General features: G+C 38.5%; 3 protein-coding genes across 4 annotated transcripts in view; 2 read left to right on the top strand and 1 right to left on the bottom strand.

Moving 5' to 3' along the window:
- LOC120626756 overlaps positions 1 to 9191 on the bottom strand; it is a 33980-nt gene extending 24789 nt beyond the window's left edge. The window contains exon 1 of the mRNA XM_039894424.1: positions 8944 to 9191. The gene's annotated coding sequence lies outside the window, so the exon portion shown is untranslated. The remainder of the gene's footprint in view (positions 1 to 8943) is intronic.
- On the top strand, positions 2658 to 7900 carry LOC120626759 (valacyclovir hydrolase-like). The gene is made up of 3 exons (XM_039894431.1): positions 2658 to 2663; positions 5338 to 5491; positions 7650 to 7900. Exons 1-3 carry the CDS (start codon positions 2658 to 2660, stop codon positions 7898 to 7900), a joined length of 411 nt encoding a protein of 136 aa, XP_039750365.1.
- Positions 9192 to 12860: 3669 nt separating the features above from the next.
- On the top strand, positions 12861 to 20535 carry LOC120626995 (valacyclovir hydrolase-like). Of its 2 annotated transcripts, none has more exons than XM_039894833.1 (5): positions 12861 to 13466; positions 16919 to 17176; positions 18437 to 18590; positions 19999 to 20251; positions 20355 to 20535. In XM_039894833.1, exons 1-5 carry the CDS (start codon positions 12936 to 12938, stop codon positions 20470 to 20472), a joined length of 1314 nt encoding a protein of 437 aa, XP_039750767.1. In that variant the 5' UTR covers positions 12861 to 12935; the 3' UTR covers positions 20473 to 20535. The 2 variants fall into 2 exon arrangements, with proteins under 2 accessions (XP_039750767.1, XP_039750766.1); XM_039894832.1 differs by having other exon boundaries at positions 12861 to 13928.
- The last annotated feature ends 3731 nt before the right edge of the window (positions 20536 to 24266 follow it).

Raw genomic sequence — 24266 nt, 5'->3', positions numbered from 1 at the left:
GCCAAAAATAAATGCTTTTCGTGCGTTTTCCTCGGCTGATATCAAGGTAATGTGTTGTTTTCTTTTATTATCACATGTATGTTAAGCTATGAATAATAACCGGGACGGGACCGGGCAATCGAAGAACAGCGCCATTTATCAAGCTCCGTCCTATAGGGGTGAGATCCGCGCCATGAGATTATTCTATTTTTTGCGCAGGGCTTCCAGACCTAGGCGCCGCGAAACCATGGGGCGCAAGTACAGAGGCCCTATTTCTATACTTTAAAAAATCAAGTAAATTATTTATTTTGGCCAATTAAAACCATTGTGTGGTGATAACCAAGCTCAGTCCAATTTTTAGGGTAGTTTTTAGTTTAATAATGAAGATGTTTTATTTTTTAAGTCTATATGCCTACAGCCTAACTAACAAGTACCTTACTATTTTAACTAGCTATGTTAGGGCGTTTCGGCGCTGAATTTCATGTAAGTGAGTGTGCTACTTGCTTAATAAGATTGGAAAACCTAGCACTTGAGTCAGAGTGCACATATCTGATGGTAACGTCTGATGCGGCCTAAGATGCAGTGCGCTTGCCGAGGAGATGCCTATTCACACTTGAGTCGGAAATGCTTTCAAGATCTTTGCGATGCCAATTCGAAACTACGACGCAAAGCGTTTTGAACCGGTCCATTGGTAGGAAGGTGTACATATATGGAAATCTATAACCCAGTCATCCTCCTAGTTTGGTTGCCCGGCAAAGATCGCTTTTTACCGTAAAGGCCGCCAATTGTAGGTACAACCTTTATTTCTGTGTCGATATTAGTTACCTATTATTGTATGTGTTTCTTAGTGTAAGTACAATGAAGTATGAAATGTAAATGAAATCCCGCCAAAAACATTCTGTAAAAAGCTAGCCATGAGTCGATGGAGCTGCTTCTTTATCTTTAAAAAGTAATGAAATCCAGACAAAGTCGTGCCAAGTCTAAGGTTCCTTTCTACGATATCTTTATAATTATAGTTAACTAGCGGACCCGCGCAACTCCGTACGCGAATGAGTCAACTTCAAAAAGTAGTCGTATGTTCACACGCTCTCAAAAAATATATTTATTGCAGTTTTTGCAACATTTCTCATTAAAAAATATTATTTATTTATTAGGAAGCCAACGCGTATACAACCTATCTTAATATATGGACACATTTAGCAATTGTTTTATTGTAATACTGTACACCCCACTTAAAGGCTAACTCAGCAAGCATAACACAAAAGACACTATTTGTTTACCACCAAATTTTGTGATATTTAGCCGCTAAACAAAAGCACAATCCCCATCTGAAATTTATATTTGTCAATGTTCCCCCATTAACAAAATGTTCCGCCGTTTATTAAATATATTAGTTACAAAAAATGTGTTAAATGAAGAACCGCTCAACCGATTTTGTGCAAACTTCTCATAAACCATCTATTTAATAGTCCGAACAAAGCCTAAACATTTGGTTTGGATAGGTGAGCCCGTTGAGTTGAGTTATAAAAGTTATAAAATTACAACGAAAAGTGGCATTGGTTTTTATATATATACTAGCGGACCCCAGCGACATCTGTCGGGCTAATTTGTGAATCTAAACCATCCAGGGTGCCACCCAAACGTATACCAAAAAATTCATTCAAATCGGTCCAGCAGGCTAGGAGGAGTTCAGTGACATACACACGCACACAAGAAATATATATATAAAGATAGATGTTCGCGAGCGATCTCTGCCAGGCAACCCAACAAAGGAATTATAGGCACTTTCTGTCTTTTAAATAGAACAGTTCCTGAAATGTACCTACCCATTTAATCGTTTCGTTTTCTCAACAGAAAAGCGAGATTGCGATCGTAGACATATTATCTCGCAATTGATGTAAGCATTAGGGAAACTGAGATATTTATGGGTACCTACTAAGAATGTCAATAAACAATTTTGACTTGCATGACTCTAGAATCAAAATTAGGGCCTTATGATCCTTTGAAACTGTGCATACTAACCTGCAACAATGACACTATCGACGCGGTCTCAGACGCAGTCAGTTTTTGACGTGCAGTTTATTGCCAAAATAAAATGGGCAGGGTAATCACATTAACCCATTACCGGCCCACTACAAGGCACGGGTCTCCTCCTACAATAAGAAGGGGTTAAGGCCGTAGCCCACCAGGTTGGCCCAGTGCTGTTTGTTGGGCTCCACACAACTTTGACAACATTATGTGAAACTCTCAGGCATGCAGTTTTCCTTCACCGTTGAAAGCAAGTGATATTTTAATTGTTTTAAACGCCCATATCCTAGAAAAGTTAGAGGTGCGTGCTAGGATTCGAACTCCGAAAGTGAAGTCGAGCTCCTACCCAATGCGCTATCACCGCTTCCGCGGGTAGGTTAATGGCTATAAACTATTTTAGGAGGAAAAGATAAAAATCGGCAACCACAACATCAATTTTATCAAAGTGGGTCACGGACCCAACAGCTGCATCCTCACTCCGGGAGGCCTCGGCACCATGGACGAACTACAAGCCGCAAATAAAAGGATTCGACAGAAGCAAGTTCACGCTGGTGGTCTGGGACCCGCCGGGGTTCGGGAAGAGCTACCCTCCAGAGAGGGAGTTCACTTCAGAAAGTTTTGAGAATGACGCTGACACTGGCTATGAGCTTATGAAGGTAGCTTAATCCATCTTCTTTACTTTTCTGTTCTGTTTAATATCTAAAGAGAATCCATCATTAGAGAAGTTCTTTCAGCTACGGAGGCGTACTCAACTCACAAAGTTGATGTCGCCATTGTCACCACATTGCAAACAGTGACGATGGCTCTTCTTAGGAAATTGACGGTGTCGTTAGTTATCGACCGAGTTTAGTAGAGTTAGACATAGTTCGTCATGTACAAGGTTGACACTCGTATACCGTCGACGTCACCTCCGACGCAGATCACCAGCGTTGCACCTCCAACGTTGGACTACGTGCCGGTTCCTGGTGCAGTTTAAGACCACCTCGTGTCTCCGCCTGCTTCTTCTGGATCGCGCAGTCCTCACCACAAGCCAGGGCAGTACTCACCCACTAAAGAATTTGGAAGCAATTTAATAGACGGGCCCCTTTCACCCACGTCCTTTGAGCTTTTTTTTACTTTTAAATTAAATCCTGTGATGACGTGTTCAATCTTTTAATCTCTGTGTCTAGAACCGTTACACTGGCACTGGTTATTTACATTGTAAATCAGCTGTAGAGTTTGCGTTGTGACAAAGTTATTTGTCTGTCGGTATTTATCTCAGAAAAGGTTGTAGAACAAAAGCTTCAGTATTAGATATGAATTTACAACATTCTTGATATCATTCCGCGGGGGAGCTTAACAGTATTTCGTTTAGATACTTATAAGTTACAATGTAACATTCTCAATAGGTAATTATAATTATTATAAAGGCCTTCTTAAGCAAATAAAAAAAAACTTGTTGTACCCCATCGGTTTAGTTCCCTATCATATCATATCCATGGTAAGAATGTCGATACCTACTGTATTGTTTTTATATTATTACAAGTTAGCCTTGGACTGCAATCTCACCTGGTTGTAAGTGATGATGCAGTCTAAGATGGTATTGGGCTTACCCTTTTAGCGGGTATGGCAGTTATATTAAACCCATACGCGTAATCGGTTTATACGCGACATCGTACCGGAACGGTTAATCGCTTTTAGCATGTATTTGTCGGTAGGGTGGTTACTAGCCACGGCCAAGCAATCTAACCAGAGAAAATTCAGAAATTATTAATTCCCATTCCCATCAAATACATGTTGTCCCTGCCGGGAATCGAATTCGAGACCTCCCAGTCAAACTTCAAACCGCTACCGCTGCGCCACGCGCCAGGGGAGTCGTCAAATTTTTATGATTATTACGTGTCGATAGGTAGGTATTCTGTAGAAAATCGGCGCCTAGCCTTTTGGTTCAGACTTCCATCTCCGTATATCTAACTTTTCGGAGTTATGACTTCTAGGTACCAATCTGCACTTGCTGCAAAAACCTTCTTTCTTAGAAAACACCCTGTGACCTGTAGTGGGCTGGTAAAGGTGACTCTATAACTCTAGATTTATATAAGTCTTTAGTGCACAAAAATAAAGCAAGAAAAGAAACGTGATATAAAATTTCCAAAAAAAATTAGTTATTGGTTTTAAAATCGATCTCATCCAGACAACCCTAATGGCAGAATCAAGACTATCTATGGTTACCGGAATTTAATTTTATGTTGAAATAATACACCCCAATCCGACTAGTCATGTACCTATGAGAATGCAATGCAACCCAAAGTTAAGAAAAAATATATCATATATTCTTATTCATCGTCCTATATTTTATATTTCATGAATATATCATATATTCTTTCCGTATGAATGTAGACTTCAGCTTCCCACTTTCAAAAAGATAAATTATATTTTAGAAAGCAAATGCCGTTTACATAACAATGACAAGTGGTCTGGATATTTTTTATTCGCATTTTCCTAAAAGTGACGTAATTGTAAAAAAAAATTGGAAAATCCAAAAGTGCACGTCTTATAGCGGTCATTCACATTTAAAAAAAAATCCTAAAACAAAAACTCAAGTTTTTTAAAATGAAATAATAAATAAAATTAATATCTTCATGTCTCACGCGATTTTATGAGACGAAATTTGAAAAGCGCATGCGCGAATCTTGATTTTCCACATACTCTTGCATATAGAAAAAATAGTTTTTGATAAATTATAATTAAACGACAGCACTTAGAACGCTAATATTAACTAGGAATCAGCACAGTGCATTACTTTATAAAATTAAAAAAAAAAAATCCGGTAAGATAATTTTTTCGTCCAATTTCTCTGCCACATACACGGATCCGTAAACACAGACACACGGACGTCCAAGAATGATTAGTTTTATTATTATCTACTATATTGAACAAGAACAATTGCTTATAATATAATTACTAATTGCTTGCTAACTAATTGCTTATATATATAAATAATAAAATAAATAAAAGTAAAATAATCTGTCTTAAAGGTAAATTATTTTACTTGATGTTAGTTAGTGTAAGTGTTATACTAATAAAAAAAAACATTTAAGTTTTGAAAGACTGGGTTTTTTGACATGTAAAGAGTAGAGCATCACCTCACGCTCCGCTTATGAGGCGTGCAAAAGAAGATAGTTTTCTTATTTTAAACCTTGTGACAACCGACATTAAATTAATAAAATTCGCCGGCGTCGGTCAATACCAAAAGGTATTAAATGCATATTTAGATTAAGCGGCATTTCCAATTTCTGTTAATTACCCGGACAGAGTAAAGGCTTACTGTAAAACATATTGATTTTTTTTCAGATATTAGGAATTCCCAGGTTTTCAGTACTGGGCTGGAGCGCCGGTGGCTCTGCCAGCCTGGTCCTCGCAGCCAAGTACCCTGATGCTGTGAGGAAGTTAGTGGTGTGGGGTGCGAACGCGTACATCCTGCCCTCAGAAATAGCAGGCTTCAGAAGTAAGAATAACTACAACTAAGTAGGTACTATTGGTAGTAAACATCCCGGCTTATTATAATGCTCGTGCATTCGGATATAAAAAACAGCCAGCGCCCCGAAACATTATCTTCTGACGTAAGTGATTATCACAACATTATCACAAGTAGCACGTCCTGCAAAGTGCCGTCCTGAGGCGTAGGTGTCTGCAATTACACCAGAAACTACGCCCTTCTGACCCTAACACAGCACTGCTTTCCGGCATTAATAATGTTATTACTTCTCCAGATGAGCTCGGTCAAAAAAAGCTCTACGACTATTTGGCTATATATATTACTAGCTGTTATTCTTGATTTTGTTTTTTTATGTAGCATTCAATTTAGTAGTTGTAGTTCTAAAAAAAAATTAAAGTATTCAGTATCGCTAAGCCTTAAATGAGGGGTTTGCTGCTGTCCGCTGAGGAGTTCTGTCCTCTATCTCCAACCACAGTTTTGCGAAATTAAATACATATTATAACCTCTATAGTCCAAAAGTAATTAATTAAATCGGTTATAATTTGTCGGAGTTATGGTGTAAAATCGTCAAACACTTTCATCCTCTCTCCCAAAGGAACCGAGCTTAATGTCGGGATAAAAAGTATCCTATAGAGGTTCGGTTAAGTAGTTTTTGCGTGAAAGCGTAACAAACAAACTTACATTCACATTTATAATATTAGTAGGGATGCGCTCTTCACCAGCGATATACCCCAAGACGTACCCACACTCAATATTGCCCTAATCACAGATGACATCGCTTTTTTACGGCCCACACACACCTCCGAAAGGCGACCCAAAGCCTTGGCAAGTGGTTCCGGCATTGGATGATCGAGGTGAACCACGAGAAGAGTTAATGTTAATGTATAAAAAAAAGACAAGCGCCCGAGATAAAACCAAGCTTGCACTTCCTTGGTATAAACTTAAAAGTCCATAGTCCACATAGGTCGAAGTAGTCCATATTTCAGATCTATCATAATTTATAATAAAGTACCTAAAATCATTAGCGAAGAAAAAAATGACAAATTTTTAAAGGAAAATCAAAGAATTGTTATTACAGAAATGTTTCTACAATATCCAAGAATTTCTAACTTTATAGACCTCAAAATGCATTTTCGAATCAAATCGATTGTATATTGTAAGAGTAGATAAAAGGAATTGTAATTTCTAAATAAATAATAAATATAAACTTATATAATTTTATATAAAATTAAATTATCGCATTATTTCAATAGACTTTTCATGACATATGAAACAGTAATTTTAAAATTATTTAATGACTTAAATATTGTCTGAGAAATTATTTAATACTAGCTGTTGCCCGCGACTTCGTCTGCGTTTGATTTTGTTTTTTGATCTGGCATTAAATTTAGTTGTAGATCTAAAAAAAAATAAAAGTATTTAGTATCGCTAAGTCTTAAATGAGGGGTTTGCTGCTGTCCGCTGAGGAGTTCTGTCCTCTATCTCCAACCACAGTTTTGGCAAAATTAAACACATATTATAACCTCTATAGTACAAAAGTAATTATTTAAATCGGTTATAATTTGTCGGAGTTATGGTGTAAAATCCTATATTACTTCTAACACTTCCAAGAATATGTGTACAAAGTTTCATGAGGATCGGTTTAGTAGTTTTTGCGTGAAAGCGTAACAAACAAACTTACTTAACTTAAACAAATTATAATTATAACAATATTATAAATGTCAATGTAAGTTTGTTACATATAATTTTAATTATAATATTAACTAGGGATTATAATAGATTTATTAACTTGACGATAGAAATAGTGACAAATTATTCTGACAGAAATCGTGTATTTTTAATAATTATAAGGATCAAACTGTTTCTTATTGCTACGCCCTCACAGGGCCTCATGACTATGTTAAGACTATGCAAGGAAAATAAATAAGTAATACCTGGGAGTAACATTGGATAACATTTTTACACTCTTAGTGAGTTTTTCAAAACTTGTTTTTTAAGAGCAGCATTTGTCGTGGGCCGTTTCTTATGATTTGTGTGAAAGAAAAATGTCCATCAGCAGCAAATAATTCGCAATTAGTGGTATAGAAAACTGTTCCTTCAAGCTATAATATCGTGTATTATCGTTGTTCGGGAATCGGATTTTTAAAATTCTACTATTATTTTACAGGCATAAAAGACGTAAGCACATGGGCGAAACGTCTGGGAGACCCCATGATGGAGGTATACGGTAAAGAGAGGTTCGCCCAATATTGGGCGCGATGGGTCGACGGTATGACGCAAGCTTTGGAGGAAAATAGTATGGACATCTGTAGAGAATGGTTGCAATACATAAAATGCCCCACATTGGTCCTTCACGGTGGTAAAGACCCTGTGGTATATCCAATACATGCTTCTTATTTAATCGAGAATATAAAGTAATCTGTGTAAGTACTTAGTGGTTAGGGCTTCTGCTTCCCTTTTGGGGAGACCAGTTTGATCCCCAGCACTAACTTTGCTGACTAACAACAGAGTTATGTGCGTTTTAAATGTATACAATTACATATCACTTGCTTTAACGGTGAAGGAAACCATTGTAAGGAAACCATTGTAAGGAAACCATTGTAAGGAAAACATTGTAAGGAAACCATTGTTAGGAAACCTGCAAGCCTGAGTGTTCTCTACAATTTACCTACTCAAAGGCATTTGAAGTCTACAAATTTGCACTTGGCCCTTCTCATTCTGAAAGGAGACCCGTGAGCCAGTAATGGGTTGACTTTGACGTTGGGCCTCATCTCTCATTTGACAGAGGATATAAAGTTTAGGCCCACAAATCACTCTTTCCTTATCATGTTTACAGGCCTAGCAATCAGCGCTGCAGTCAAAAACTGCAGCATCATGCTGAGGTTAGCCTTTTCAGCGTTTGTAGAATCTGAATAATAGTAGATTATGCATCTAGTATGGTTACATTGCATTTTACAGTTGAGGTTGTTGAGTTGAATGCACTACAAAAAGCCGAAAGTGTAACAAGTAATGTACCAAATCAATAATTGAGAATGTTTGATAAATTATTTGGTTATTAAAGGAAATACTATTTTTAGCCGCATAAACCCTCTTTGTTTGTTAAAAAAAAGAATCTGTATTATCAGGCTAAATTAAAAATGGTCCATGTTTATACTTATTACTTGCAGTAAGTAGGTACAAACTTAACTAAATCGGTTCATAATAAAAAAGCACAAGTACGATAACTTTAAATGAAACAGGCGTATCTTATTTCTTGTATTTTAAGCCTTATGTATAAGGTTTATGTTACGAACAAGTGTGATGAAAAGCATATTTTTATTTTGATCTGTTTAATAAATAATTTACTTCATTAATTTAATATATTACTATATATTTTTCTTCTTACTTTCCTGCCAAACATTGTTAGATAATTGATTATGTTAAAGAATTTCTCAGTACCACCTTAGAGATAAGAAACTTACGATGTTAGATGTCCAACTCCTTGCCTCGGAGAGCACTATCGGCATCGGGCTTTTGGCTATGTTATATACGTTCAAGCTTCATTACAACAGGGTGGAGGGTCAATCTTCTCAAAACCACTCTCGTACGAAAGGAGACATATGCCCAGGAATCGGAATTAGGAGGCTGAGGTGATTAATCGTTTGATTTATTATTTTTCAGATTACACATCTATCCTGATGGAAAACACGATATACATGCGATACATAAAGGATTTTAATAGAAGAGTACAAGACTTCGTACTGGAAAAAAACATCATAGACATCTAGAATTATAAAGTCATAGTCAAATATAAGTCAAATATAAAATATTTGACATAAATTTTTTTTTAATTGTTTTTTAGTTTTAACTAAAAGTATTTTCATTTTTTTTTAAAGACGCTTCATTAGTTCGTACCCTACTTTAATTAATATAAATTAAATTATAAATAAGTAAAATAACATTTAATAACAATAATATCAAATTTTTAATTTAAGTGAGCAACTTTTTTTTTCTCTTTTATTTTATATTATGTCAATGATAAAAAAAGTAAGTGGAAATCCATCGTCTATAAATAGAACAATTCTTCCAAGACATGCAAGACACAACCTACAAGGTGCCGCCTTGTACCGACCCATCAACCTGCGATGTAGGTGTTAAGCCTTCATCACATCAACCCATAACCGGTCAACTACATGGCACGGGTCTTCTCCCACTACATGGCACGGGTCTTCTCCCGCAATTAAAAAGGTTTAGGCCGTAGTCCACCACGCTGGCCCATTGCAGATTGGTGGACTTCACAAGCCTCTGAGAACATTATGGTGATCTTCCAGGCATGCAGGTTTTCTCACGATGTTTTCCTTCGTCATTGAAGCAAGCGATATTTTAATTAGTTAAAACGCACATAACTTTAGATAGAGGTGCCGGAATTCGAACCCAGCCCCCATAAAGTGTATCCGAAGTCATACAAACTAGGCAATCACCGCCTCAAGCCGGCCGGTCGGAAATAAGTCAGGAGTGCCTGAATTATGCACCCTTTTAGGGCGAGTTCCCAATGAATCACACCCAATCGTGTCACACAGTGGCTCGTTGGGATTTTTTATTCCATCGAGCAAACCTGTCCGTTAGTAGTGTCTCGTTGGGAAGCGTCATAAAAAAAAGGATGCAGCGAGTAACAGACCGACATAATCACCACGCTGGGACTGATTGGTGATCGCAGTCGATGGTAGTAATAGCAGAGGACCCTGCTGCCCGTTCTTCATTATATTCTCTTAGTCACCTCGTACGAGACCCGCGGGATGAGGAGCGGTGCTGGCAACTGTATTCTGATCGGCACTCATACCGACACAACAAGCTTTGCTCCCGTTACATATTAAAGAAAAAAATACACAATTACAATTAAGTTGGAGTTTTGAAAAGACGTTGCCTAGATTTTTCTAGTACATAAATCGAACTGATATGACTTTTTTTACACAAGCTCGTAAATGGTAACTTGTAAGCTCCCGAACTTTCGCATACCGTTTCATTGTCTGCTAAGAAAATACCAAGATTTGCTACTTGCAAAACTTTTTATGTGAACAGCGGTAGAACGAATTTGTAAGTAAATCGCTTAAGTCATGTCTATGATGATCTTGCCCGCGCCAATAATAATATTATTGATCTACTTTGTCAAAGGCCAAATGATTTTTAAAGTGCTATTATTTCTGCTTTTCAAGCAATCCGGACTGCATTTTTGAATTATAATTTTTAGTTTTCATTCGTTATTTTTTAGTTTCTCTTATTGTAATATCACTTTTGTTTAACTTTTTGTATTTTTATTATAGTTTTTAGTGTTAATATCGGTCATTTTGTAGTAAATGCTGTGCAAACCTTTAAGTGGCTAGTCACACTGATTAGAAACAAAATATTTGTAATTTTCCTTTGCTATGTATTGTGAACAAGTTGTTAGTGTTCGTTTAATAAATAAATTAAAAAAAATAAGTAAAACCCGAACGTTCGAGCGGCGTATTTTGAAATTCTGTTTATATTCGTGGATGGCATATACGACTTCGCAGCGGTGTGGCACGAATCCCAAGTTGTGCCTTTATGAAGGAGGTATCAGGTATGGTAGATGTTTTTATGATGGCAATAAACATGTCCTAAATTCTCGGAGAGCGAACTTAATCCAAGTGAATAAGATTTGCACGAAAGTTAACGGTGTCAGTGAGCGGTCCACGCAATAACCTTACACATCGTCTGAGCAAAAATAATTTACCTCGTCGAGTTTCTAAGATAATAATTATAATAAGTGGTAATATTAATTTTATTTAACAAAATAACGGTTATCCGCCGTAGAATGTTCGCGCGACACATTATCAAATGCAAAATAGGATACTTATATTCGAGTACTTATCGTCCATCAAACTCGACTGACGTTAAGGTACGTACTACATACCTATTGGTTTTTAAATTAAACTGGTCCTTATCAAAAAAAGTGCAGAAGTGTTGTTGTAGACGTTTCTTTAAACTGTTAATCTATCTACCTATCTATGTGTATTCAGGTGAATCCTTTAATTTAATTTTCACTCGATGCCACTATTTGAGTGAAGGTCAGCCAGTTTAATACCAGTTTTGTTTGACCTGACCGTAAAATTTCGCGATCATCAATGACCGATCGTTATATGTAACAGTATACCTACCTAGTACCTACATATATCATTGATGCTGCACAGCACTCAAATAAATAACCGATGAGATTCGTACAAGCCCCCCGAAAATGAAGTCGAAGTCCTACCCACTGGGCTAACACCGCTTCATCTAAATAAAATACGTATTAAATATCTATATCTATAACAAATATCAAATATCTGTATCTATAACAAAATTGTAGCTGAAAGATTTCTGTACATTTAATATACCTATTTTGAAAATTTTACGGGGGGATGCTTTATAATCGATGCAAACAGATTTTTATTTAATTTTTGTCTGTCTGTCTGTCTGTATGTTTGTCTGTCTTATCGGGCATCACGTTAAAACTACTGAATGGATTTAAATAAAATTTGGTGTAGTGGTAGCTGATATTCCGGGTCAACATATAGGATACTTTTTATTCCGATAAACAATAAGATCGAATGCATGCGTACCAACCATCCTACTAATATTATAAATGCGAAAGTTTGTGAGGATGGATGTATGTATGTATGTATGTATCGACTAAAATAATAACAACTTACTAACTCTGTATACCACGTAAAATAATAGTATGTACATACGAGTAGCTAGCCACGATGATTACGAAATAAAATGATTTTATTTTATTTTTTATTTATTTTATTATGCTGTTAGCATCAGACCTATTCTAGCATCTCGATTGACTCATACGCGAACGAAGTCGCGAGGGTCCGCTATTCTTAAATAAAATTATGATGTTTCCAAAAAAGGATTGTAAGTTTGGGAGGTTTTTTCATGATTTCTTGGAGGCTAATGTAATGTAGGTAGTTCAAATATAAAATATGTCTCACCGGCGATTCCGCCACGCGGCGGGCGCTCGACAATAAAGGATCGACGCAATAAGGTGCATGGTGTTTTATTCCTGCTTGAGAGATATTAAAGTGGCGACGAGCCTATTTTTCGAGTCTTACGCGTGTATTTTGAATTGTGCAAGATGTCTATCGGTAAAATAACCGAATTTAAAGTGCAAAGTGATAACTGGAAGTTGTACGTAGAACGACTCGAACAATATTTCTTAGTGAATAAGATCGGACTGGATTTGCAAGTGCCTACACTAATAACAGTTATGGGAGCAGAAAGTTATGAACTTTTAGTAAGTTTGTGTACTCCAGACAAACCGAACACCAAATCATTTAAGGAACTAACCTCGATTATGGCAAATCACCTACAGCCAAAACCAAGTGAACTGGCAGAAAGATATAAATTTCGGCATAGGCAACAAGGCGAGGCCGAAAGTATCGCGGATTATATTGCAGTTTTAAAAAAGATGTCGAAAACATGTGAATTTGGTACTGGATTACAGGAAAGCTTACGCGATCAGTTAGTTTGCGGAATAAAAAGCGAGATTATACGTCAGCGCCTATTTGCCGAGAATAAGTTAGACTTCGCGAAGGCATATAACCTAGCAGTTAGCCTCGAAGCTGCTGAGAAAGATGCGGCAATGGTTGTGGGGAACGCGAAGGCGAGCGGTGAGACGAGCGCAGTAGAATGCCAAGCGGTGTACAGCGGGCGCTCGCGGCGGCTCGCGGGCGCAGCTAGGGGACAGCGCGGGTGGCGCGCGGCGTCGCGCGGCAGGGCAGCCGCTGCGTCTAGTGGGCCGCGGTCACAGCAAGGGTGCCAAGCGTGTGGTGGTGCCCATGAGGAGTCAGGATGCAATTTTAAGGCGTATGTATGCAGAGTGTGTATGAGGCGGGGGCATATACGCCGGGTGTGTCCAAATATAACGCCGCATAATACAGTGGATGTGACACAGTGCAACAAGCAAGCGGGACAGGACAGCGATAGTGGTAGTGACGAGGTAATTTTAATTGACATTAATCAAGTTGATATCTCTGAATGCAAGCCTATATATATCCCAATCATAATTCATAGTAAGGCAGTGAAAATGGAGTGTGACACGGGAAGCGCAGTATCTTGCGTCAGCGAGGACGTGTACAATAGATATTTTGGAGGGTTACCTATTAAGCAATGTAGATTAGCATTAAGATATTATACGGGCGAAATTGTTAAGCCAATCGGTGTTATTACTCCGCAGGTAGAATACAAGGGCACTAAAAAACTGTTAGATTTATATATTGTAAAAAATGGGAAATCGATGCTATTGGGAAGGCAATGGATAGCAGCCCTAGATATAAGCATACAGAGTGTAACCGTACAGGAAGTACATAACTTAAATTCTTGCAACTTCGATTTGAATGTTTTCAGTTCCAGATACTATAATGTATTCGCGGATGGTTTGGGACGATTCACCGGCGAGCCGGTACGCATCTACGTGCCACCCGATACGCGACCAGTTTTTATACGCGCGAGGCCGCTGGCGTATGCCTTAAGGGAACCAGTGGAGCGCACGCTGGCTCAAATGGTGCAAGATGGCATCCTCACACCCGTCGAGCGCTCCGAGTGGGCCACACCGATAGTGCCAGTGGTAAAGAAGGACGGTAACATCAGAATATGTGCGGACTATAAGCTCACTTTAAATAAGGTAATAGAAGTCGACCGTTATCTACTACCGAGGGTGGAAGACTTACTGACGAAATTGCACGGGGGTGAACATTTTAGCAAAGTTGATCTGTCACAGGCCTACGCGCAGTTTGAGTTGGACGATTCTCGTAAATATACAGTCATTAATACGCATAAAGGGTTATTTCGGTATAATCGGTTGGTGTACGGCCTGTCTTCTAGCCCAGCTATTTTTCAAAAACGTTTAGAACAATTATTCGAAGGATTAGAACATGTGGGGGTATTTATCGATGATATCATTATAACCGGCAAATCAACCCAAGAACACATGGATAATTTGCATAAGGTTTTCAAAAGGTTGGAGAAATATGGGTTAAGAGTAAAAAAAGAGAAGTGCGAATTTTTTAAACCGTCTATTAAGTATTTGGGCTATGTAATTAGCAGGGACGGAGTACATACATGCCCTGATAAAGTAAAAGCTATAGTAAACACACCTGCACCTACGAATATATCAGATTTAAAGGCATTTATAGGCATGGTAATGTACTATTCTAAATTTATTAAAAATGTAAGCACTATCTTGGCACCGCTTTACAATTTATTAAGAACGGGAGTTAAATTCGTGTGGAATGATAGTTGTCAGGTAGCTTTCCAACAAGTTAAGGACTTATTAACTTCCAGCGACGTTCTTATGCACTACTCGATGGAGCTGCCGTTAGTCCTTACGGCAGACGCTAGCAGCGTGGGAGTAGGAGCAGTCTTATCGCACTTGACGGCGGCGGGCGAGAGGCCCGTGGCTTTTGCGTCGCGTTCCTTGACAGTAACCGAGCGCGCGTACTCACAATTAGATAGGGAGGCCCTCGCTATAATTTATGGATTAAGGAAATATCATCAATATTTATATGGGAGAAAATTCCTTCTACGAACCGATCATAAACCTTTAACGCATATATTTGGAAAAAAAGCAGGTATTCCAATTATGGCGGCTTCGCGACTGCAGAGGTGGGCTGTATTGTTGGCAGGGTACAATTATGATATTGAATATGTCTCGTCAAATAAAAATTGCGCCGATAGCTTGTCACGGTTACCTTTAGCTTCTAGCAAAGACGCAGTTGTTAATGAAATCACTTATGTAAATTTTGTACAGGAATTCTTACCGATAACAAACGACAAGGTAAGAAAGGAAACCGTAAAAGATAAAATTTTAAATAGGGTTTATTCTTATGTAAAAGGAGGTTGGACTGCCGTATGTCCAGAAGATGATCTAAAACCTTACTTTGCACGTCGTAACGAAATATATATAGATTATGGATGTATTATGTGGGGTTATCGGTTGGTTGTACCTACTATTCTTCGATCAACAGTCCTGCGAGAAATACACAGCGGTCACTTGGGAGTCGTTAAGTCAAAGGGCATTGCCCGAAGTTTTGTTTGGTGGCCTCACATCGATGCCGAGGTTGAGGAGACGTGCCAACGTTGTGAAACCTGTGCGATGGAGGCATCAGCACCACCGCGAGCAACTCCGCAGGCATGGCCGTATAACACACAGCCGTGGACGCGTATTCACATCGATTTTTTAGGACCATACCAGGGCAAAACGTATCTCGTTTTAATAGACTCGAGTTCCAAGTGGTTAGATCTTTTTCACATGCCACGGACCACTGCGTCAAGCGTGATTCGAAATTTAAGAGTGACATTCGCTAACTTTGGTTTGCCGTTAGAATTAATTTCAGACCAAGGGCCTCCTTTTACTAGCAACGAATTCAAAGAGTTTCTTACTAGGAACGGTATTCGGCAGTCCTTCTCTCCTGTGTATCACCCACAGTCTAATGGTGCAGCCGAGAACGCAGTTAAGCTATGTAAGAGAGCTATAAAAAAGGCTATAAGAGACAACGTGGATGTAGAAGCAGCAATACAAACTTTTTTACTAGCGTATAGGAACTCCGTGCACTTGACAACCGGTGAGACACCGGCGATGCTACTTCAGCGGCGTTCGCTACGATCACGGTTAGATTTGTTAAGGGGTGAGCGTGGGCTTGAGGATGCGGTACATACAGCGCAAAAACGACAGATGCTAAATGCGAGAGGTATAACACGCGATATAGAATGTGGCGATTCTGTGTGGGTGCGTGAATATGGGGAGAAGAACAAATGGGCTAAAGGCGTTATTACTGATAGATTAGGATCCCGTAGGTTCACAGTAGGTGACGATAATGGTCGACTTATTACAAGGCATATGGATCAAATAAAACCGCGAGCACGATTATCTGGTGTTGCTTGTCCAACGGAAAATGACAGCCTGGATAAGGTTGAGCGTGAGGATGCAATTTTGGAACCAACCTCAGAGATGGCCGAGTCGGAGATGACGGCTTCTAACGTAGTACAGGAGTGCGATAAGGACGGAAATACCGAAACAGAATCGTCGTTAGCAAGGCAGACGTCCACTACTACAACAAGCATGTCATCTCCGCCTCGAGCGGCTGAGGTCACAGATAATCTTCCCAAACGAGAACGTAAAAAGGTGGAACGTTTTGGTTACACGTAAATGTAATACAATTGTTAGTTATTTATGTTTTATTATTCTAATAAGAAATACGTAGTCAATAAGTTAAATGTTGTATTCCTAATTATGGCCGGAGGTGTAATGTAGGTAGTTCAAATATAAAATATGTCTCACCGGCGATTCCGCCACGCGGCGGGCGCTCGACAATAAAGGATCGACGCAATAAGGTGCATGGTGTTTTATTCCTGCTTGAGAGATATTAAAGCTAATAATAAATATTCTTTTAGGAGCACAGGGTAAAAATCGGCAAACACCACATAAACTACATAAAAGTGGGTCACGGACCCCACAGCTGCATCCTCACTCCGGGAGGTCTCGGCACCATATGGACGAACTACAAGCCGCAAATAGAAGGATTCGACAGAAGCAAGTTCACGCTGGTGGTCTGGGACCCGCCGGGGTTCGGGAAGAGCTACCCTCCAGAGAGGGAGTTTACGTCGGACAGCTATGGGAATGACGCTGACACTGGCTACGAGCTTATGAAGGCTGGTAGTCATGTTCTTTCGTTTTTTCCTCATAAACCCTTTACCAGCCCACTACAGAGCACGGATCTCCTCCCAAATTAAATAAATACACTACGACAATACTCACATCGCCATCTATCCCCAAAGTAAGCGCAGCTTGTGTTATGGGTACTAAGATAGCTGATGAATATTTTTTATGAATAATAAACATAGATACTTATAAAATATAGATAAACACCCAGACACTGAAAAACATTCATGTTCACAAATATTGTCCAGTTGTGGGAATCGAACCCACAGACCCCTTGGACTCAGAAAGCAGGGTCGCTGCTCACTGCGCCAATCGGCCATCAAATGAGAAGGTTGTAGGCTGTAGTCCACCAAGCTGGCAAAGTGCGGATTTGTAGACTTCGCACGCCATTCAGAAAATAATGGAACTGAGGCTTTCTGATCTTCAATTGCTTAAATGTAAACTCACATAACTCCTAAAAGAGGTGCGTACTAGCCCTAATATCACGTGAATTGGTGTTTGTACTCGGTATAGCAAAACATCTTCAAACTTAAAGACATGTTCTACCACCCACCAGTCTGACTTCCCTTTTAATCGCAAAGTCAGTCAGTCGTACCAATTATTTTGTACCTACCGAAAACTCTACGCTTAATAAAATTGACATGACTAAAATATACATATACATAGCACTACTTTTCCACGGGTTTATGTAGCCTACATGTGTCATTGCAATGGCGTGTTAAACGTTATATTTTCCTAACCTAAAAAGTGTCCTATGTCTACCTCCAGAATAATACTTCAGTCTCTGAGACTTATCTGTGAATCCGAAACGCTAACTGTTTTTGAGTTAACCATTGCCATAGTTTTTACTGAAAGAAATCAAATACGGGCTGTATTTGATTTCTTTCATCATTAACATGTGATTTTAATTTTTCATTAACATCACATGAAAAATTAAAATCACGTGTAACTTTATGAGTTACGCGTAGCGTAGCATTATTCGTGTGTCGGTCTTTTACCTCCAATAGGGTTGTCATAAGTAATCACTTAAATTCGTTTGTATGGAAGAATAATAATAATAATACTTATTTTGATTGAGTGAGTGATTCCTTATGAAATATACTTATAAAAAGTATTTCATAATTCAGTTAAACGTTGTATAATATAGGTATATACAACAGTACTTGTAACTAAATAGATATGTAACTATTAATATAAATATAATCTGCTATCTATCCCAATAACATCATCGTGAAACACTTTATTTTCAGATATTAGGAATTCCCAGGTTTTCAGTGCTGGGCTGGAGCGCCGGTGGCTCTGCCAGCCTGGTCCTCGCAGCCAAGCACCCTGATGCTGTGAGGAAACTGGTGGTGTGGGGTGCGAACGCTTACATTCTTCCCACTGAAATAGCAGCCTACAGAAGTAAGAAATTATTATTTACACAAATCAAACTGAAGATCAGGTTGGAATAAGCATCAATAAACTAAGCTTATAGAAAAGTCCTATTATAGTATAGAGGACTACGTAATCGATAAAAAAGCTTGGGTGTAAATTATTGCTCTAACCAGGTTGCTCTTCTAATAATTTAAAATGACATTGTGAGATGGTGATAACAAAAAAAAACACCCGGCTAAGTTTGTTGTGGGCTTCTACTCAGACCAGGACGCGTTTGGAACCCTCGTAGCTTTAGTTTTAAGTTTACGAATGTGGTTATCGCCATCATCTCACCACCGGGTAATTCTTATGTACGCATCAAAAGTGGCACCTATGGGCCTACTTGAATAGATATATTTGACTTTGACTTTGACCATAACAGTACCTACGCTGTCACTGATGCACATTGCACAAAAGATCTCTCCTAACTGCAGGGTCTGTCTATAGTCACCACGTTGAGCAGACATGTTTTAGTTCATGGTAGTAGTAGCACAAAGGACGCTGCTGGCCGCTTTTCGTTGTATTCTCTAAGTCGCCTCGTACGACACCCGCGGAAAGAGTAGGGGCACTGACAACTGTATTCTGATCTGCCATCACTACACTGCACATAATGGTTTCGTAATTTACAAGACGTTATCTTAACGGAAAGCAGGAAATCGCTGGCAATTACTTAAAAAGTAAATATCACCTTTCTCTAATCGGTTTTTCGGTGGCATCGTGCCGGATGCTAAATCGCTGGGCTACACATCTTTATTATGCTTATGCCACGTACACCCTTCTTATGTATGCACTAGTCACGGCCGATGCCGCCCTTGGTGGGAGGCACCAGACATAAAAAAATATAAATTTCCAAATTCCCCGGGAAAATAATTCGGAACGTCCCAGTTATAGGACTACAAAAAAGGTTAAGCTTCAGACGGAGGTAATAAGCAGTGAGGCAATACGAGACGGACAGACAAAGTCCCATAAAATATTATAAAAAATTAAGCTTAATATGCTGTACTCCGCGAAAAGCAGGAGAATCTGTATATACAACATACAGATTTATAATTTCTTCAATCTTCTACCGAACAGATCTATCTTCGCCAATGTAACCTCCTCGTACGTTCCGGAGCATCCTTAGATGTTGTCTTTACAACGAATAATTGTTAAGATACATTATTAATTGTAAAGTCAACATATCCTGAGGATGCTCCGGATAGCAAATTAAGCTTAATTCTTATAATATATCACTGAATTCCGCAAAGTAGCGCCTGCTTCTAGCCAAGAGTCCCATAAGGGCTACATTTTTAGTAAAGAACAGTAAAAATTTAAAAAAATATTTGCATACAAAAAAAATTAAAACTCCAACGATTTCAAGCTAAAACCCTCAGTCAACTAAAATTTTTTTTGACAGAAATAGCAGATGTTAACACTTGGGCAAAACATCTGAGAGTTCCGATGGTGGAAGTGTATGGTAAAGAACGTTTTGCCCAGTATTGGGCGCGATGGGTTGACTGTATGTCTGTAGCTTTGGAGGCTAAGATGGACATCTGTAGCGAGCATTTGAAGAATATAAAATGTCCAACATTGGTACTGCATGGATGTAAAGACCCGCTTGTAGATCCAGTACATGCTCCGTATTTAATAGAGAATATAAAGAAATCTGTGTGAGTACTTAACTACCTATTCACTAAAATTTAGGTTTTTATACAGGGTGAAATAAAAAATTAAATAGAAGGATCTTAATTTTAAATCTAATAAAATTTCCAGATTATACATATATACCGATGGCAAACACGACATACACATCCGACACGCCGAGGATTTTAACAAAAGAGTACAAGATTTCTTATTGGAACCTGCTAAAAATGACATCGAATGCCACTAGCCGGATTATGTAAAGATTGGACTTGATTAAAAAAAAAACGACATTTGTTTATGTTGTTAACGACATTAATTATATTCCTTTTTATTTTTTCATCATCATCATCATCCATTGTGCGTCCACTGCTGGACATAGGCCTCTTTCAAGCAGCGCCAACTTTAGGGGGAGGTAAGGGAGTGCACTTTCATCTAGACATTTCAAGAGCACGACTTCACCTGCTCGTGGTATCACCTGCTAATTGACGAACGAGGCTCTGGCGACCGACTAATGGCGGGAGAACTATTAAAGTAAACTAGCTAGACATTTGCCGATGTCGGGCAGAAGCGATATCAGCGCAATCAAGTTTAGCCTGTCCAGCGTGGTGATTAGGGCATTATCCTTATGAGTAGTGTTACAGTAAATTTATAAAGTGGGTAAATAGTTAAACTTTTGATAACTGTAACTTCATATTTGCCTGATATTTATGTTCATGACACTGAGTTGGTTGGTATTTTGATATAAATACGACTGCTTTATCGATGCTCATCAGTCCTACATGGACTCGAACGATGCAGAGATACCTCCCGGTGTCTTCGTAGTTTATCAGTCAGAAGTGGTACGATACAAAAGTCTAGCCCACGTGGTGACCTTGTTCGATTTGACTGTCAGCTGAAATGACGATTGTTCTTAGTGACTATTTTTTTTCAGACTGTGTCTATATTTAACGATTGTCTACTAAGCTTTTGGCAAAAGTGGTGATTGTGCTATTAATCATACGGTGTCGGCAATGTGTCTGTGTGACTTATTTACGAGAAAGTCTATGTGACCATCTACGATAACGTCTGTGTGACCGCGTAAATGCGAGCCGTGTCATATGAGCTGCATCATATTTGCCATGCCACTTACCTGCTAAAATATGTCTGTTTGTTATATGTAAAAAGAGCAAGTATTGAGTTTCTTGCCGGTTCTTCTCAGTACAATCAGCATTCCGAATCGGTGGTAGATTCACAGATTTAGCTTCTCGATTATAGGCAAAGATACTTTTGTCAGTATGGTCTAATGTTACAGTAAATTTATAAAGTGTGTAAACAATTAAACTTTTGATAACTATAACTTCATATTTGCCAGATATTTATGTTCATGACACTGAGTTGGTGGGTATTTTGATATAAATACGACTGCATTATCGATGCACCTCAGTCCTACATGGACTCTAACGATGCAGTGATACCACCCGGTGTCTTAGTCGTTTATCAGTAGTCGTTTTTTAGATCTTTTAAAATATTTTACTACTTTTTTAACGTATATATTGAAATGGGTTTTACCTGGATACATCACCATTATCATCACATCAACCCATTACCGGCCCACTACAGAGCACGGGTGTCCTTACACAATGAGAGTGGGTTAAGGCCGTGGTCGCGACCACGCTGGCCAAGTGCAAATTGGTAGACTTCACACGCTGTTGAGAACATTATCTGGAACTCTCAGGCATGCAGGTTTCCTCGAGATGTTTGCGCCGTTTAAAGCAAGTGATATTTTAATTACTTAAAACGCTCATAACTAAGAAAGATAAGAGGTGCATGCTGGGATTCGAACTCGGTCCCTGCATGAAACGGATGACAACCCTGATGGTTAGTCGAAAACTATCGCCTATAACAGAGCAATGTCTGGTATACAAGGGACACGTTCTACAAGGTCCCGCCATGTGCTTGAGGCTTGTGTTAAATCTCGTGTGCCTGTCATTTCACCTAGTCAGGAAAAACTAAATCTCGTGATGTGGATTTTGAACTTATTGTTGATAACAATAAAGTGACGTCTGACAGGGAGGTTGCTAATACTTTCGAAAACTTCTTTCAGAATGTTCCCATTTTGTTAACAGATTCTCTAAGCTCTTCACCAATAGCAGCTCAGCGTATATTGAGAGATAATGTTAAAGAGTGCAATGTTTTATTTAATTTTAAACATATATCTGCAATAGATATTGTAAAGAATTTCAGGTTATTAAAGTTGAAAAAAACCGGTGATCTGTGGGGTATGTCGGTGATGGTCATTTCTAACATTATTGACGTTATTGCCCCTTATCTAGCTGTAATTTTTAATGAATGTGTTGATATGGGTATTTTTCCGAACCTAATGAAATGTAGTAAATTAATACCCCTTTTTAAATCCGGTCAGAAAAATGACCTTAACAATTACAGGCCTATTTCAATCTTGCCAACTCTTAGTAAGGTCTTTGAAAAAATTATACTTTATCAACTTTTAAATCATTTTAATGTAAATAACTTACTTCATCCGGAGCAGTACGGCTTCACTAAAGGTCGTAGTACAACGGATGCAGGCGCAAGACTCATAAAGCATATTTACGATGCCTGGGAACGTTCGCAGAATGCCATTGGTGTTTTCTGTGATCTGTCCAAAGTATTCGATTGCGTTGAACACAAAACGTTGTTATTAAAACTAAGCCACTATGGCATCAAAAACGTTGCACTCAATTTAATTGCCTCTTATCTAAGTGATAGAGTTCAAAGGGTATGCGTAAAAGACATAAAGTCTAAGGGATCATCTGCCTTAATGGGTGTCCCACAAGGCTCAATTTTGGGTCCCTTATTGTTTCTGGTGTATATAAATGATCTGCCACACCATGTCAGGGGCACTTGTGAGATTGTACTGTTCGCAGATGATACATCTCTCATTTTTAAGACTGATAGAAACAAAGATAATTTTGACGATGTAAACCGTGCTTTGTCACATGTGTCAGACTGGTTTACTGTTAATAACTTACTTTTAAATGCAAAAAAAACTAAGTGTTTGGAATTTGTTTTGCCTAACGTAAAAAAAATTGATAAAAACATCATAATAAATGGAGAAACACTTGAAATAGAAAACTCCACTGTTTTTCTAGGAGTGACCTTAGATTGTAAGCTACAGTGGGGTACCCATATAGAAAGCCTAGCGAGTAAACTCAGCTCAGCTGCATATGCAATCAGGAAAATTAGACAGCTTACCGATGTTGAAACAGCTAGGCTTGTTTATTTCGCATACTTTCACAGTATTATGTCCTATGGGATCTTGCTGTGGGGAAAAGCTGCAGATATTGAAAGTATATTTATACTACAGAAAAGAGCCGTACGATCAATATATAAACTTGGATCACGCGAATCGCTTCGTGAAAAATTTAAACAAATAGGTATTCTTACAGTAGCTTCGCAATACATTTATAGTAATATAGTCTTTGTGAGGCAAAATATTACTCTTTATAAATCAAAAGCTGAAATTAACAATCGACTTACCAGAAACGGTCATAAATTGGTGATATCTGCATATCGTCTGCGAAAGGTGCAGAACTCCTTTCTTGGGTTGAGTATACGCTTTTACAACATGATTCCTAAGGAAATTCTTGACCTACCAATGCATACATTTAAAAAATGTGTAAAAACGCATCTAGTACAGCGAGGTTACTATACATTTGATGAATTCCTCAATGACAAGGTAGAATGGAAGCAGCCAGCCTCGCTCTCATCTCCCGCAAGATAGCAAAATGATTGTAAATGTTGATGTTGGAAAAGAGCAACTACTGAGTTTCTTGCCGGCTCTTCTCGGTAGAATCTGCTTTCCGAACCGGTGGTAGAGTCACACAAACATGCATACTTGACGTTTCAAAAGTGCTTATAAAGTAGGCCTACTTGAAATAAATGAATTTGAATTTGAATTTGAATAGTGGCGTGCATAGAGGGTGCAGATTGGAACTGGTTAATAGGACATCGGTCACCCTTATCCCTGAACAAGTTACTTGTATATAAGTGCATAAAATAATG

Source organism: Pararge aegeria, chromosome 10 (assembly GCF_905163445.1).
Source record: "Pararge aegeria chromosome 10, ilParAegt1.1, whole genome shotgun sequence".
Lineage (NCBI taxonomy): Eukaryota > Metazoa > Arthropoda > Insecta > Lepidoptera > Nymphalidae > Pararge > Pararge aegeria.
This window is presented reverse-complemented; position numbering and strand designations above follow the sequence as displayed.

Bases quoted from the DNA above. Each gene is read 5' to 3' on its own strand.
- LOC120626995 (XM_039894832.1), top strand. From the start codon at position 12,936: ATGTCGAAAACATGTGAATTTGGTACTGGATTACAGGAAAGCTTACGC. The intron at 13,929-16,918 runs GTACGCATCTAC...ATATTCTTTTAG, and splicing joins GACGATTCACCGGCGAGCCG to GAGCACAGGGTAAAAATCGG. The intron at 18,591-19,998 runs GTAAGAAATTAT...TTTTTTTGACAG, and splicing joins TGAAATAGCAGCCTACAGAA to AAATAGCAGATGTTAACACT.
- LOC120626759 (XM_039894431.1), top strand. The intron at 5,492-7,649 runs GTAAGAATAACT...ATTATTTTACAG, and splicing joins AGAAATAGCAGGCTTCAGAA to GCATAAAAGACGTAAGCACA.